Source organism: Stegodyphus dumicola, chromosome 2 (assembly GCF_044657685.1).
Source record: "Stegodyphus dumicola isolate Sdum_Otavi_A_Nest chromosome 2, ASM4465768v1".
Lineage (NCBI taxonomy): Eukaryota > Metazoa > Arthropoda > Arachnida > Araneae > Eresidae > Stegodyphus > Stegodyphus dumicola.
In genome coordinates, this window is record NC_140769.1 from 77,810,360 (window position 1) to 77,829,094 (window position 18,735).

The 18,735-nt window shown below is 31.5% G+C and overlaps 1 protein-coding gene across 3 annotated transcripts in view; it reads left to right on the forward strand.

Annotated features, from left to right (window-relative positions):
- The window catches only part of LOC118201322 (ubiquitin carboxyl-terminal hydrolase 31-like), a 119,513-nt gene that overhangs the window by 44,191 nt on the left and 56,587 nt on the right, over positions 1–18,735 (forward strand). For all 3 annotated transcript variants that reach the window (XM_035373413.2, XM_035373411.2, XM_035373410.2), the window contains exons 4-6: positions 3,911–4,104; positions 6,105–6,213; positions 7,678–7,859. In XM_035373413.2, coding sequence (XP_035229304.1) covers positions 3,911–4,104; positions 6,105–6,213; positions 7,678–7,859 — 485 coding nt within the window. The remainder of the gene's footprint in view (positions 1–3,910; positions 4,105–6,104; positions 6,214–7,677; positions 7,860–18,735) is intronic.

Genomic DNA, 18,735 nt, shown 5'->3' on the forward strand with positions numbered 1-18,735 from the left:
TAGAATAAAGAAATCAATTGTTACAATCGAACATTATTTGAAAACAAATAATAATATCAGTGAGTCAAAAAAACCGTAATTAATTAATTATAAATAATTTTTTTAAAATTTTTCTAATTCAAAAATCGAAAATCGGGCTTCGAGGTCTGGTGGCCAGCCCCTTTGTGCTTCCGTATAAAAAATTCCAGGTCCCTGCGTGCGATAGATTTGGCTGGAGAGCTCGGTCAGACAGACAGACACATTACACTTGCTTTTATTTTTTTTTAAATTTTTCTAATTCAAAAATCGAAAATCGGGCTTCGAGGTCTGGTGGCCAGCCCCTTTGTGCTTCCGTATGAAAAATTCCAGGTCCCTGCGTGCGATAGATTTGGCTGGAGAGCTCGGTCAGACAGACAGACAGACACATTACACTTGCTTTTATTATTATAGATTGTCATCATTTTCTGGTTCACGAGAAGATTCACTATCACTGCTCAATAGACATCTTGTGCGTCTTCAAAACCTTGATATTATATTACAATTGTCATCATTTTCTAGTTCAATATCGTCTTCATCACCTTCGCTTTGTATTTCATTGTAATTGTCAATTTCAGGATCACTAAACAATTCTTCTTTAGATTTCTCAAAGTCACTTTCGCTATCACTATCATGAAATATATTCCTTGTTTTTGACATAATGGGGCAGTGTATCATGAATAATGTTCACCGAAATACTGTAATTGCCTCTTCTATTATGACTGGTACAAGCTACAATGAAATGAACAGAATTGTGCCTAACCTCAAATAACGTAGACACGTCACCCGCTCCTAGGGAAAACAAGTGAATGACGTCTCTCAGACGTCAAATGTACCCTAGAGTTTAATTTTTGGTTTGAAGTCTTAGACACGTCATCTGCTTCTAGGGGGAAAAATGAATGACGTGGTCTCAGACGTCAAATGTACCCAAGGGGTTAACTTTCAGCAGTGACATAATTCAGAATTATCTGCTAGTAAATGAATTCATTGCGGCTCTGATATTAAATGTTTGCAGCTGAGTCTCCTTTTTTATGTCCCATTATGTTATACTATTGTAGCAATTTTTTTTTTTTTTTTTTTTTTATCTCCATAGAACATAGAATGGTATCATTCCATGAGTCTATAATTCATCATTTATATGTCCTGGCAAGTTGCCAGATTGAAAAAGGGTGTCATTCCATGAGGTTTGGGATCTTTAATTTATCATTTACATGCCCTGTAAGTTGCCAGTTATCAAAGAAGTTGTCATTTGACATTGAGATCTTTAATTTAATCTTTTTAATTAAAACTATACATAGCTTAATTATCTAAGTAATTAAAAAATGATATACATACTTTTTCGTACTTTAAATTTTAATATTGTCATTGATGTACTTTATAAAAGTCTTATTCATGGGATTTATAATAAACCTAATTCATAAATTTTATAAACTGTTTCTTATAAAAGTTAAAATATATTTCTGATGGGTTACATATCTGAGTGCATATAAACATTTATATGATTAATATAGTTCATAAGAAGTGTTCTAATCCCTTGAATTATGTATTTGGCTATTGAGGGGTAGTCTCTCTCTCAAATAAAATTGAGTTTATGTACTCATTTTCAAAAAAGTCAAAGCACCATGAAGGAAGTGGTTGTTTTTAATGAAATTGAATGTATGTATATGTTACCGCGAAAGACCGAAATTGGAGAATGTCGAATTTCACCGGAGAATGTCAACATTCACCAAATACGTCGCTGAAAGATCGAATATTGCATTACATTCTTGTACATTCGGATCCTCACCGGTGTATGTCGACAATCACAGATACGCTCTGGTGTAGGTCGAAAAGAGAGGAGTATATGTACACGCTGTCATTGCAAAAGGAAGTGTTCCACAAATAAATGCAGTTGTAAAAGCAAGGGTCTCTTGTGCAATTCAAAGTGTAATAATAGTGTAAGTTGTTGCAATAAATAAGATTTGAATCACATAATTTAGTAAGTTTTTAACTTCTATTATTTTTCTTTCTCCTTTTGAATATATTGTGTGTATTAAGTTCTTATGTTCTTAAAGTCTCAAGTGCATTTTTCGCGACTGAATTACGGAGAAGAAAATATACTATTCTTATATATTCAACATTCACCATTAGTACATGGTGAATGTCGACATTTACTGGTGTAAGTCAGAAATAAGAGTATTTGGAAAATATTTCGGACATACACCAAGCGACTAAGTCGTTATTCTCCAAATTTCAGTGTTTCACCGTATCATATACACAGATAATAAAATGATAAAAAAATCAAGGTCATAGTACCTGTTCACGGCTCACAATCACCCACTGAGTGTTCAAATTAGTAATTGGTCGAACCACCCTTGGCAGCAATGCATGCTTGAATTCGTCGAGGCAATGAGTGGTAGAGGTTCCTAATGTCATCGTGTGACACATTCTGCCAGGCATTCATTGGTTGTTGCTCCAGATCTGCGATATTTTGTGGTGCCTGAATCTGGCGGCCTACTATGTCCTAGACATGCTCGATTAGTGAAAGGTCTGGTGACCTTGCTGGCCAAAGAAGAGTATCAGCCGCACAAAGACAGTCCAGACATATGCGAGCGATATGTGGCCTGGCATTATCTTGTTGGAAAATGTCCCTAGGAGGACATGCCCTGAAGGGTAATGCAACCGGCCATAGGATGGTATCAACATATCATTGAGCTGCTTAAGATGTGCGGAGGATGACTAAAGATGACCTGCTGTCATAAGAAATAGTGCCCCACACCATCACACCAGGGGTTATGGCTGTATGTCTTTGTGAAACAAAGGCTGATTGGGACCGCTGGCCCCGTCCTCTCCAAACACAAACACGGTCATCATCTGCTTGAAGAGTAAAGCAGGATTCATCTCCGAACACTATACGATGCCAGTCTGATGGTAGCCATGATGATTGGCTGCGACACCACTAAAGACGACTCCGCCAATGATGTTGGGGGCTCAAAGGCAAACGTCGTAAAGGCTTCTGTGAGCATAACTCCGCCCCAGACAAGCACCGTGAGATGGTGGACGGTACCACAGAAGGTATAGACGAGGCTGTAGTGTGTTGAATAGTCGACAACAATACCGTTGGGGCAGTTCCGGCCTGGCGAACAATCATCCTATCTTGCCTCACATTTGTGATCCTTGGCCTTTCAGAGCCTTCATTTCATCGGCAATTTCCTTGTAGTAACCATTGCTGCCAATATCTTTGCACAGCAATGTCTGTATGCTGCAGGTGGTGGCCTATTGCTCGGTATGACCACCCAGCTTCACGCAACCCTACTAATTGACCATGTTTGAAGTTGTTTAGTTGTCTGTAAGGTCTTTGATATCGTCGTAATGGCATCTTTAGTTGCTTGTTTACGGAATTACAATGGCAAGAACACAAAAAAATTAATTTTCGGCCTCTGTTACTGGTTTTATACTTTGCAAATTGCGCACTAGAAATGTGCGTTATGATCGCAGTTCCTGTTCATTTGCCTTGAAATTTTGATCATTTGCATGTTCTGTCATTTTGTTTTTGCATACCAAATTTTGTCACGATCGCAAAAGTCCTTGGTGCTTTGATTTTTCTGCAAAAGAGTGCATTATTAACAAGATATCATTTTTAAAAAATGGCATCATACTTTATGATGATTTTGATAATAAGTGCTTCCTGTATGTCCGTGCAATAGAATTGTAGTGATACTGGGCTAATATTCCATGGACTGTTTCATAATATAGCTTTAATACTGATAAAATTTCATGTTTCCATATTTTGTCGTTTGTGAGGAAAATGTGTGTAAAATTTGTAAAGTTAGTATAGACAATTAGGACTTTTACAGTCTCTTTGAATTAAAGCTGTTCTTTTTCAAAAGTGTTAAATGTTAATTTTTTTTTTCAGGTTGTTTTCACTGAAATTATTAATGGAGAATTCCAAAGAACATTTAATGATGCTGACCTAGTTTCTGTTTTCCAAGATAATGGAAATATTTATGCAATTGAACTATACTTCCAGAAACATGATTCAAAGCTTGAAAGAGAAATGATTAACATTCTTGCAATAAATGTAATAGAAAATTGTCAAGGAAGAAAAATGTGAGCATTAGCTTTTAAAATAATTTTTTCTCGTCTTATGTGCATAATATTTTCTGTGCAAGTGTCTTAAGTATCTGAACTTTGAAATCTTTTTCTGAGTTTGTTTTGAAAGTTTGTAATTTTTAACAATGCAGGCAATATACCACATTTTATAAATAGGAATATACATCATACAAATAACAACTACATATACAAATGAACTTATACAAATAAAATTATCATAACATTAATTCATTACTTGACTGTTGTCTAAATTTTGTGATTATTGTCTTAAATATAGAATTTGATAACCAGTATTTGAGGTTCCATGATTAAGATCATGAGATATATATATTTGATGATTACATTGCTACCAAAGCTATGCTTGTAGTTGATCTTACTTAAGACATGATTCTTTAGATAAAATATCCCAGAAATCAGTATTCAGGGTAATTTATAATGTTCTCTAATGCTTTTTTACTAACTAGCCTAAACTCAATAATAATAATAATTAATATCTAAATTATTGATCAGTATCAGTATTCAGAGTAATCTATAATCTTCTCTAATGCTTTTTTGCTAACTAGCCTGAACTCAATAATAATAATAATTAATATGTAAATTATCAATCTTCTCATTGTCTTGATTGATCATTCACTGAATATGAGTTAGAACTTATTTTTGTACATGCTTCTTTGATTACAGAATTTAGTTATTTTCTCACTTGAAAGATTTAAGTTTTTATTATGCCTCTTATTAGACTTATTAGAAGATAATTTGTTTTGCAGTTCTTAACTTTTTAGTTAAATAAAGATTTTTTCTCCTTTATCTCTATTCATTCATTAACTGATTGCTTTTGAAAATAAGACCATTAAACAAAAACGTTTATGAAATATTCTTTGTATGGAAGCTCTAAAGAAATTATAAATATCACAGATATTCCCGTTTTTTTTTTTTTTTTTTTTTTTTTTTTTGTAAATATTGATAACAGCTAGAAGTAATTCTTATGATATTCGTTTTCTAATAAATTATGATACGTATTAGTAAGCAAGGAGTAAATTTCATTTCATTAGTTAATTTACTTATAAACATAAAATTGAAATCAGCAGAACTATAAAGAAGTTATAATCCATTAGAATAAATGTTAAGTTTCATGAGATCATTGAAGTTAATCATTGGGACTATTGGTTCTAGAGCATATATTTTTAAATATGTTTTGCAAAGCATCTGTTATCAAATAATTATATGCTCTAGATATTTTACATTTGCAAAGTTTTGTTGATTTGATAGCCAGAACTTCAGAAAATATTCAGGAAGTTAGTGTGGTTTTGAGTTGATAAAATTTGGAGATTTAAAGATTATTTTTTTATCATTTAGTCCAGCTGTTGATAATAAATATGCTTTACGTACTAGAATATAATGTGTATTTGTAACTAGTCTAGGTTTCTCATCATACAAAGCTTTCTATTCCAATTATTTTCATTTATTTCTATTAAATAAAACATAAAAGCCTATTTTTTCCTAACATTTTAAAGCTTAATATGTTATTCTTTTCTAATGGCCTGCTGAAAGACATGACTAGCTGGATATAGCCAGCAGGTTATAATTCCAACCCATGTTCTATAATATTCTGTTTAATGTGTTGGATGTTGGACAAAGTTCTTTTTATCTATGACATCCTCAATCTTCTCCCTCTTATTCTGGGGACATATACAATTAATATATATATGTTTATATATGTTTATTAAGTACTACTGTATAAGAAAATAATTCCAAGAATTTCATTAATTTTTTAATGCAAATTTTATACCTCTTAGTAAATAAAATTTTAAATTTTGTTACATAATTTTTTCGCACATCTAAGTGACTGCTACAGCTGAGCACTGTATCTATTACATCAGAGTATAGGAATACATTTATTTTAGTGTCGGAATAAACATTGTAAAATATTGTGATAAAAAAATTAGTATCATGTATATTTTGCTTAGCATTTTATTTATATTTATATTCCTTGTTTTAAGGTTTTGGAAGCCATTTGCTTTAGAAATATCGAGGGAATCTAGTTACAAAGAACTTAAAAGTTACATTTTAATAGCTGTGGGGGATATCATGAAAGGTGACCAACAACAGGTATTTTTTGTTTTTGAACTTACTAATCCTGTGCACTTTAATATCATAAAAAAAAAATCTTATACTTCATTTCCTGATTACCTCAAGATAAAATGCTTAGAGACAAAATCAAATTCAGATTTCAGGATATTTGTTCCATTAACGAAATTTTATTTTTTGTATGTCACATAATCATTCACTTAACTTGGGGCTCTCAGATTCTCTACCTAGTGTTTAATCTGAGTGCAGAAACATGTACAGTTTTCAATATAAATAATATTTCCTCTGCTTACCAGCAAAGCAGCTGGAAAGAAGATTGAGAAAGAAATTTCTCAGAGTGATAAGTAACATTTTTTTTGAAGAAAGTCTATTTGGATACAAACATTAAAATAATGTGTTTTATTTTTTGGTTAATATTCTCTTTTTCAATATGATTTGAAAATTAATTTCTTCTTCCCCCCTTTCTAAAATAATTCTTTCAGCTCACTCTATTTTACTTTTATTACAACTAATAATCTTTATAATGTCATGCCTAACATCCTAGCAAAAGTGATTGAAAGTGGGGTGACGACACCAATATATGAGGAAAGATTTACAATAATGTGCATAAAATTTTTACAACATTATGAATAAAAGAAAGTATTTAGAATGAAATATTAACATTTATTTTAAAATTTTAAATGTTTAGTAGAATTATAATTTAAATCAACAATGATATTCTGTTTGACATGTTATTGCAGTGAAATGCCAATGTAAGAAAAAATGATATAAGAAATAATTAATCGGATGAAATTTTGTATATGTACATTTGTATCGAAGTATTAGTTATTTGCAGTTTATAAAAATTTAATAGTCTTTTATATTATGTTTTGAATGTTTAGCAAAGTTCAAATGAATTGAGTTGAACCTGCCAAATGTGCTTGATTTTCAAGCATTTAAAATGGTTTTGAAGTAGGTAGTTTTTGAAGGTCTACTTACCTTGAAAGTTCTTGAAAGTCTGATTATAATTTTTGTTGAGTTTTAAAACATTTTAAATTTTTTTTTTGGTGTGTGTAATTATGCATATCTGCTTATTATTAAGAATTAATTTATAATTATCATTTAATTGTAAATAATTATATACATTTTTTTCCATTATTTTATTATTACATCATTTTCTTCTAAAAATTTCCTTCGTCCCCAACTCTCCCAGAAGAGTTGTATGCATGTGTGCCACAGAACTAAAAGGTTTAGGTGACACTGATTTAAATCACTAAATGTTCGAAATATCCAACTTCAGTTCATAATTTAGGAGTCTAGCTAAATGAACTTTATACATTATTTTGTGCTGTTAAAAGTAGCATGTATGTAATTTCATACACAGTATTGTTTTTCCAAAATTTGAAAATAAAATCATTACTTTATGCATTTAGTACTTTTATTTATTTATTTTAAGATGATAGGTAAAATCCATATTCTGTATGTATTTAATTAAAAAATATTTAGGAAGATGAAGATTTTTTCTCCATATCTGTGGTTGATGGTGAACCAGTGCATGAAACATTAAGTTCCTGTGTTGATTTGCCCTTGTATATGCCTATCATTGACCAAGCACTTTTGTTGTGTGGCGATACCAAAAGGCAGCATTTGAAATTAATAATACAGTGGAAAGAGAAGTCAGAATATATGTAAGTGTATATGTATTATGTATATATGTATTTTTTCATATTAGTCTACATTTATAAAATGTGAAATTGCAAATATTTTTGTTACATTCTTAACAAAAGAACTGTAAGTGGTACTTACACAATCATTTTGGCTAAGTTTGATAGATTAGAAAGAAAGAAAAAAATATTTGTTATATCAAAACAATATTTACTCTATATGTTATTTCACATATTCATTGTATATTTATCATGGAAATCTGTCAGTCAAACCTACTTACAGGCAGGTTTGATTTGTTTTGTTCTGGTGAAAATTTTATGGCAATCGCTTGAAGAATCAATTCAAAAACAGTTGTTCTCTTTAACCCCTTAACTGCCGCGGAAAACATACAAAATTTACTCCCCAGTACCACTGTTTTTTATACACAGACTCGCATAGTTATTCGATGTATTAAGAAGAAAAGAAGTGCAAGTTTTGCTCCCTAAAAACTGTTTACTTTCACAAAATAAAGAAAAAATGAAAACACAAAATTTAATGTTTACAGTAGAAGTATAATAAAAAACATAATAAAATAGGTTTGTATTATGGCTGTACTGTATTTTACTTTTTATTAATCAAGAAATCTTCATTAAGTTTTAAAATAAATATTTAAATGATAGCTGGTCTACTTCCTTCATCTATCACAGATGATCATACAGCTATAAACAAGGTGGCAGCTATGGGATATGAAAAAAAGTTAAAAACAACAGTCCAAAATCAAAGAGGAATGACACTTCCTGTATACAGCTTATCATTAAGCTTGTGTGGATCGGAAATCCACTGAAAAGTTATGGACGTCCATCCATTGAAAGAACTTCGGTCTACTGATTTCAGCTCAAGCTTTAGGACCGTCATTGTGCAAGATTTCATCAGAATTTTTTTTTTTTTTTTTTTCATCTGTGTTAGTAGTGGACCATCAGGTTCCAAAACTCCAGTTCGAAGATTATCAACCTCTTGTTGGATCATCAGTTTCTGAAAGTTATAAGTATGAAGAAAAGTGTGAGGAAAAGTGTGGTGTGTTGTGGTAAGTGATATAAGAGTCTGGATCATCAGCATCCATTAAAATCTTAAGTTGAGAGGATAAGTTAGGTGGTGTCAGCATCTTCTTGTTCCAAGCTTCAACCATTCAAGTCTACAGATCTAGGCGGGTAATTACCCTGTCCTGGAGGGGAAGCTAAGATATGCCTATGAAAAAAAGGGAACTCTCTGAAGTCAGAATGAATGTCATTTTGATGTACGAAAACCATTTAAGTGTTATTCTTGTGGATCAACCGATCACTTAAGGCCACAATGTCCGAAAGTACAGAAAGATTTCGCATCACCAGTTATTGTAAATAGGGTGCAGGAAATTGAAGAAGATTGTTTGTCCCCTTACGAATGATGGCTAAAGTGAACGGGTTCGATCTGCCAGTGCTGAGCGATACCAGATCATGCATTGATATAATATGCCACAAATCCATCACTCCTTCATTGTTGACAGGTGAAACTGTTTGGGTAAAACAGCCATTTGGCATCGCTCTTATTGTGTTACTTCAGCACACATCAAAATAAAATGGGATTTTGTATGGATAATAACGAAGGCATCCATCATTCATAAAGAGCTTGATGAAGGATGTTATCTTCTAGGAAACTGGACGGCCGAAAAATTAGAGAAAAATCAATTTGATGGACCTTCCTTTCACGAGATCGCAGGAGGATACAAAAACCAGACTGAATGTGACAGCTTTAGACCCCCGGAGAAAAGTGGTATCAAAGAAAGCAACTTTTCGTCCCGAACAAAAGAACTGAGGGAGTTCAAATTGTTCCTGCCTAACGCAGAGGTGTATGAACTGCCCCTTATTTCGATCGACAAAACTCTGCTATCTGACTTAACAAAGAGAAGATGTGACTTTAGAGCTATTGGTCATTCCTGAAGCAGTTAAAGAAAGAAACATAATTACATGCGGAATTTTACCCACCACACTTAGGGGAAAGGAAAGTATTATAATTGCACCTTGGTTACTGTACACATATCCGGAGATGGCTCCATTAGAAATCTCCATTTCTGTTAGTGAGGTGGACGTTTTACTAAAACTTTTCATCAGAACAGGAAAATTTAGATATGCCAATTGGGGCTTTGTACCAATCAGACAAATAGTCGGCAAATTTGCCAAAGCTTTAAATTTTCATAAGAGATTTACCCAGAACACTGTGTAATGTAAATTCACCAGGGAAAACAGAAAAATCCACAATTCATCATTTATTTATGTTAGTGCCTTATATTGAGATGTCAAAAGGGAGTAATTGTAGTTACTTCATGAATGATGTAAATCCAACTTATAACGAAGTAGGTTTTTTCTTATGTTAATGCCAGATTAAATGTGTATGCTTATTTTGAGGTCAAGTGCAGTAGTTTTGGATCAGGTTTCAGGTCTCTGCAGAGAGATTACCAGAAACTAATAATCAAATATCTTCAGGGCCTTTTCAGCCTGGATAGATATATAATTAATATTAGATTTAAGAAGGTATATTGTGTATTACATATTTCAGAAAAATTGTAAAATTCTATAATGTATGTGTATGATTAAGATACATTCTTAGTATTTGTTTTCTGTTTTTTTTTTTTAACTGGCCTCAATGTAAGTTCCTATTGTTTTATCCTTGGTACTTGACCCAGTGTTGTGTAAAAAGAAATTTGTGTTAATATTCATTAATTAATGTTGATTTTATGAGTTACTTGTTGTGATAGTTAAGTACGAGGAATTGAAGTTCTGAAACATCCCCTCCCCAGGAGGAGAAGTTTTGTGATAACGTCTCATCTCTAATAAAACATCAATTTTAATTAGATTACTTCCTGTTTTTCAAGAGACCAACTTTCAGTTAAATTAACTACGGAAATGCATTGAGGAAATCCCCTGGTGCGATTTCCGGGCGAACTATCCTATGTTGTCTGCTAAATGACCAAAGGTACTCAACAAAAGGAAGTCGTAAAGACTCCTTTATTATATATTTAGGTTAGGCTTTATTATATATTAGGTTATTATATATTTGCAAAGTCTGAAACTGCTTCTTCAGAATAAGCAGACATCACCTTTCACAGTTCATGACCCAGGTAGACCCCCCCCCCCGGTCGAATAGAAAATTCTTATTCTTTTTGTTCTTTCAAAATTTCTCGAGAGTAGCAAAAAAAAGAAAAAAAAAGTGCTTTGTTTCTTTGTCTTGCTGATGACCATTTGGAAATGCTTTCCTAAGAACTTGACAAATGTGTTTTAAAATCAAGAAATTTTTCCTTATGCTGTGAAAGACTCTAATCTACCAAACTTCTTTTTAATGAAAGAAAAGTAAAGATCATTGAACTACATTTAATGAAACTCTCAAATTTTATTTAATATAAAAGGGAAGCATTAACTTTTGGTTGAAGAGAATGAAGAATTTTCTTCAAATCTTTGAGAATGCCATTAGGTTTATGATGCTTTTCTCAATAATATATCCATATAAGATATGGTTTTTTTAGTCATTGTATAACATAATCATTTCTATTCCATTCATGGGTTTCTATTCATGGTATAACATAATTAATAATCTAATTTAGGCTAAATTTAGAACCAGGTTCTTCCCAAAAATTTTTGCTCGACAACCTGCAGAACTGCAGGTAAGGTTTTGAGCGCCCATAGGCAACTAAAGATTTCCTGCCCCTCTTGTTTGCCAAGAATAGAAAGCAGTTCATTCTAAAAATTTGTACTATCAGTTCGATAGCGCCTGGATGCTGCGTCCAGGGACAGATATACCCCCTTGCCCCCTGTAGCTATGCTGCTGCTAACTCATGGAAGTAGGAAGTAAGAAAGAGAGGCCCTAACCGGCTTTCCCCATACACTGCTTTTGAAGCACTGGCGATCCCTTCATGATGACCAAAACATTCAGTGACTTACCATTAAGATTAATGGGTTTTGACACGATCGGATGCAAATATTTTATAATTACATCGGAAATATACATATAAATATATATATTTTCTTTTTCTACAATATTTCAGAGTCCTAAGAAAAGAATACATTTTTAAACAACATTTCATTCTGAATGGAATTAAATGTGATATTTTTCACAGAACAGTTTGCTCAGAACGGTTTAATTTGAAGGAAATATTTTCAAAAGTGTTTGTTATTTACATTAGAAAAACATTTTAAGATAATTCGATTTTATTCAGTTAAGGATTACAAAAATTAAGATCAAAGTTTATTGTATTATTAATATTAAAATTATGCATGATTTCTTTTCTATTTGTAGATCTTCTTCCTAAAATACTTTCTCAAATATGACATGATTTTTTAGCTTCTGAGGCATCTTTTAAATTGAAAAATCCACGTCAATTTATAATTAATGTTCTGTTCGGCCCATTTGAAATTGAGTACCTTTTATTTTAATAGTGAAATACATTAAATATTAACTCTCATTTCCATGTACTTAACTTTCTCTGAATATTTCTGAAAGAAAATTAAAAAAAAAAAAAAAAAAAAAAAAAAAAAAGATTTTCTTTTTACTATTACTTAAAACCTGTAACTGAATTATAAAATGTAAGGAGATCATTCTTTTAATTATACTTATCAGATTTTTTTTTACCCTTAATTTCAACAATAAAAACTCTTCTAAAAATTTTCTTTATTACTTCCTTAAGTATGCATCTCATAGAATTTGCTTTACAATACCTTTTTACAGATTGCTTTCTCATACGAACAATTCTTGCTTAAATAGTTTTGTAAAGGTATTTGCCAACAGGATTTCAGTTTATGTTTACAATTCTATATTAAGGTTATTATATATTTGGATAATATTTATAATCATTATACATTTAGATACATTTAAAAATTAGAATTCTTCACAGTAATTTTCACAGTTTATGAATGAATAAATCCTTCATTTCAAATACATTTATAAATAATTTAATAAATATTTATGTATTTTTTTAAAGGCTGATACATGCTTTTTGCAAGCATATGCATAAATGGTGACCAGACAAAAGCCCACTAGACGAAAGCGCACGCAACAAAAGGCCACAAAAAAGACACCACTGTGATAATTGCCCACGCGACAAATACCCACACCGATGAAGCGCACATTAATAAAATCCCACATTGATAAAAGCCCACACAAATATAAGCCCATGCTGGTAATAGCCCACACTGACAAAAACCCACACCGATATATATGCCACGTTAAAATTTATTTTTTTAAGCTGTAGAAAGCAGATTTATGAATAAAGATATTGAACAATAAATTTAAGTAGCCGAACACATTTCATTTGTGCTCAGGCTGAATTAAAACCCTGTATGTAAATAGAACAGATTAAATCAAAATGATGTAATTAAAAACATATACATGTATATGTAACTTTGTTATTATATTTACGCAACAAAGGGAAGTGACCTCGTATAAGTCCGACAAAGGGAGGTGAAAGGGAATACTGGCCACACTTGCTTCTTTTAATTCTACAAAATTATAAGCAGTGTAAAATGTATGCAAATTTTCATAATATACAGAGAATAATTTATGAATAATTTAAGAATTCAGAAAATTTTGCAGATAATGAATTTAATATGAAGAATTAAAGCCGAACTTTAATTTCAACGAAAAAGATAAAAGTACCGTATTATATTACTGATTAAGAAAACATTTGCATGCGCTGTCATAAATAGTTTTAATAGTAAATTAAAAGCACGACTTTAAATAGTTTAGTTAAATTTTAAAAATTTTGCTTTTACATAAATGAATTTCATTCCCACTTCAAATTTCATTTTTAATCATAATAATTATTATTCATAACATTTTTCAGAATGTCATAGCTATTTTGGATTTCCTGAAAATGTGGGCAGTTTTTAAGTGGGCATTCATCTTATGGGCTTTTGTCATGCAGTTTTCTAACTGTCCACTGGCTATTCAGGTGGGAAACCATTGCTTTCCTTTTCTTTTGCTCCCAATCCAATTCAGTCCATGCATATATTGCCGGTGCGTCGTGAGTAAATGCAACTTTACCGACTGCTGATAGTTTGCCATGATGGCACCTGGCAGTTGGAGGTAGCAAATTGGTGGTAAAGTAGGAACTGAAGTCTAGGGCGAAGAGGAGGTGACCATGCGTCACAAGGGTAGAAAACCAGACAATAAGACCATGGGAGACAAGACTGAGTACAGGGAAATGATAAATTCATGAAGAATAAGTCCTGATAAGTAGAGAGGTAGAGCATACATAAGCATGATACAGAAATGAATTAAAGTACAGTAATAATACAAACAAAATAAAAATACATTCATAAGCAATATAATAAATAACTGAAATAAAATTCTGGATTAAAAGAGAGAAAAGATTCTAGATTAATAAAACATAAAAATACAAAATAATAACTATGATACAATATATACACAAAAGACAGGTGTCAGCTCACAGTTTTAATTTATTCAGAAATCTAAAAGAAAATATCTCTAGAAAATCTCCAAATTATAACTGTTACATTCAACAGGGTTCGTAGCTCTCCTTACAAGTGCTTATAAGTTCTTATATTTGAAAATAAAATATAAAGGCCCTTATAGGTGCTTACTTTTTCTTTAAAGTCCTTATTTTTTTTGCTTTTAGTGCTTTTTTTAATGAACGCGCATTTTTCCCCCGTATCCGAAGCCGAAACTGAATAAACAACTTTTCTTCCTTATATGGAACGTCAGATGGTGAATCATAACTTCCGGAAATACCTTTTCCCCCTTCTCCGCATTATAACATAGGTGCGCGCGAGAGTACAGACAGGTGCACGTCGTTCTATTGGTCAAAGAATTGCGAAAACCGTAGAAATTACGGTAGAAAATCATTTGATGATGACATTTTATTCTTCAGATGATATGGAGGTAAAGGCGTTTATGCCTAAGAACTCCGTAACACGAACTTCCTTGATCCTTGATAGAAATTCCGGTACATTCGGTATTCTTTTCCTCCCACCCAAATACTACACACGTTTGAATTTCTATCAAGATTTTAATAATTTACATTCTCGTTCCGCGTGGTCAGTTCATATTCGTGTTTATTATGATCGTTATGCTTATATTATGAGCATATGTATGAATATTTGTAATAATATAGTAGCAGCTGCTGAAGTGTAGATAAACTTCCAAAAATGGGTTTATTTTTACACAGATTAGCTTTCTAAGGAATACTATTCGGAATGGCTTAAATAAAAGGAAAGTAATCGAAAAGTCAGATTTTTTTTTTTTTTTTTTCCCCTAATACATTATGCAGTACGGAGGTTGGGAGGTTCTTCCCTTTCTCCGCAAAATCTCTAATATTGAAGCAGCGGACTCTTTTTTTTTTTTTTTTTTTTTTTTTTTTGTCACTGTCCAATCTGGACTGAATAGGACTAAAAGTTTTGCGGTCAACCCAACCCAAACGAAGAATGATTCTATTCCGAAAATTTAACAGTCTGTTCAAAATTAGAATAAAAAACACCCCAGATTAGTAAGTCTCTTTCTTTTCCTTTATTTAGTTCTTTATTCTCCAAATACCGGCAGCTGCTGATTCCGATTGCGTAATATCACTGTTGAAGAATTACGCCGCACGTATTGCGCAATAACGTTTGCGGTATTTTGCAGAGATAATGAATTTTGATTTTTAGTGTGAGATTTATTTATGAACACTTAAAAGAGTTTTACTGTACTTTCTAAGCAGAATATTTCTCAGTTCCATTGGTCTATTTTTATATGATGCACATATCGAAATGTCAAAATCATTTATTTAGCCGAGCAATCTAAAGAACGGCTACAATCTCCCCTCCTCCTGTTTTTCCAGTTATGCTCGACTATACGGAATATTCGCCAATTTCCGAGTATGCGGGTTAGTTAAGCTTTTACTGTTAAAGGATGACTGCATGAAGCAATTTCCCGTCTCCTGATTTCAGAAATGTTCCTCTTTTTTACTTAAATTACTTTGCTTGGAATATTGTTAAGGAAAAACTGTTATGCAATGAAAATTTAGAAAATGTTCAGAATTTTGATTTAAGTTAAATTATTTAAATATTAATATGAGTGGAAAAATAAATTGTATTTATTATTAGGTGCCAAGCGAATACAATTAATAAGGCTTATTATTATTCATTTTCTATATTTTGAACTGAAATTTCATCATTAAATCTTGTAATATAGTTTAGTTCTGCATAGTTTTTTTTCTCTCATTGTAAACTAATTCTGTAAATTGAACTGTCATTTCAAATTTTTTTAAAAAAAAGTTAATTGTTTTCCATTGTTGAGGTAATGCTCATTCTCTTAATAAATATTGCATTGCTCATATTTTAAATTGCAAAGTCTAATTTTTCTTTTAAGGTTATGCAGTTGTGTATAATGTAATTAGACAGGTGCTTATTTTTTTCTTAAAATGTGCTTGAAAAGTGCTTATAGGTACTTATTTTTTTAACTAAAATGTGGCTATGAACCCTGTTCAAGAAAGCTTTCAATCAGAAATATGTTTAAAATTTGATAAGCTCAGTCTAAAGTAAAGAATAAAATATCTCTTAGCCAAGTTTTCATTGTGCTTAATTACATAAAACTATTTTAATATTACTAAACTAAAAAGGAACTAAAAGAAATTAAAGGAACTAAAGGAAAAACTAAAAAGGAAGAAAATAAAATTCAAGTGTTTTTCCATTAAAAAGTTAATTGTTTTAATAATGAAGCATAATTATATTTAATCTCAGCCATATTACCTTAAAAATAGCATGTGAGGAGCTTCATAATGATATTTTTCATTTACACGTACACGTACCAAAGTTAAGCAAGTAAATAAATCATAAAATGCATTTTCAGATTTCTCATCGAAACGTTATAGCTAATCATTTAATTAGAGAGCAGAAAGTTCGCTTTCAACCTAATAAAATAAACAGATAAATTAGTGATAAAATATACAAACAGACGTATTTTTGAGATAATTAAAATTCAGAATACTCCATTTACTATAAATAAAATTACAAATACATTTTATAGTAATAAAAAACCATAAGTCCCTTTTCGTTATGTGGGCTTTTATCAACGTGCGCTTTTTTCAGGGTGGGCTTTTATCAGTGTGGGCTTTTCTCAATATGCGCTTTCATCGCTTTGGGTATTTGTCGCGTGGGCAATTATCACAGTTGGCTTTTTTTGTGGCGTGCTCTTTCGTCCAGTGGGCTTTTGTCTGGGAACCGCATAAATACCCTTACGTATTTCATATTTTTCATTTTTGGCATGTGCTAATCTTTAATTTCTGTGCATTCACTGTGTGTTTGAAACATAAAATAAAAGTTTAAGCATAACATTTTTGCTAAAATCTAGATTTTTATAATTCAACAATAACAGCTGAGAATTTTATAAAACAAATTCATAATCAAAATTGCTTTTGCTAGTTATTAAAAAATAACCAAGATATGATTTTTGCTTAAATGTCACTAAACTATACAAATTGCTATTATCCATCACACAATGAATGTTTCTTTTATGTGGAAGTGTCCCGTTTTTTGATTTGTATGAAACTTTCATGCTTCGAAATAATATCAGCACTGTCAAGGGAGTTTCTGAATGTAAACTAAAAGCTCCCCATCTGGTGACCGAAGCTTCGTAGCAGTGCTTCATGTCTAGTGCCGGTTTAGCCACTCCTTCCTTTCTTACCTCCATGTGACAGCCTGTCATCAGAAAGCTTTATCATGTAACACAAGCGCACGCTTGACATTGCAAAAGTATTGGAATTAATAAAATAAGAGTTGAAAGCTGATACTGCTTTAGTTTAAGATTTAAAATTTTGATTAAAAAGCTTTTGGTGTTAAAAGCTTAAAAGTATTTAGGTATACTTTTAAGCCCAAAAGGCTTAGTCATGAAATATGATTTTGGATTGTTTCACTTTTATTTGAAAAAATGTAAAAATTTATTTCTTCATATTTAATCTGTTATTAATTACCAAACTATATTTATTTGAAACTATTGGTAAAGTTCTTAAGAATATTATTTTTTCGATTTTTTAATCTGATCGATTTAAATAAAAATGCATTTTTTTTCTTCATGATACAGCTAATTAAAAACGTAAATATTTTTATAGAATTGCATTATGTATTTTTTCATTTTTTAAGTGTGCAGAAGGTATAAAATGTTCCCATGTTAGTCTAAATACATATTCATCTAACACCTGTAAAATGTTTCGCTATTTGTATTGATATTCGCCATGTGTATTGATAATCTCTACCAATAAACCATGTGTAACCTAAAGACAGGACTCGTAGAGTCCTTAAAAGTCCTTAAGTCTTTTCGAATCAATTTTTGGTCCTTAAAAGTTGTTAATTTCACCCAGAATCGCAAGACGTACAAATGTGCCCTTATGTTCTAAGTTCTTTCTAAATAAGAGGTTTATTTAAACTTTTATCTGACTGTGTAGTTATTTTCTGACATAGCAATAATTGCTTTACATCTGTCAGGGGTTTTTGACTATTTAACTTTTAGCAGATCAAGTAAAACCTCATTGGTACATTGTCAAAGGATTGACAAGTGTGCAGTGTGTTAAAGTGTGCAGAAACTAGTGAAAATATTGGTTTGCATATTGAAACAAATTTCTAATTGTTAGAAAAAATGCTTGAAGAGAAAGAAATTTAATGATTAAGGCTATCTAGCTACTTAATTTAATTATTTGTAACTAACTGCTCACCCTTAAAAGTTATTGCTGCATGTTAAAGCTAATTATTGCCTTTCTTGAATCCTTGCTGTTAGTACAAGGTGCAGCAGAGAAATGTAAAACTTATTCTTTGCAGCTAGTGAGACTTAATACAAAACAACTCATCACCCTGCACCTAGCTTATTAGAACCTTAAAGTATATTAACTGGGTTATAACCTAAAAACTC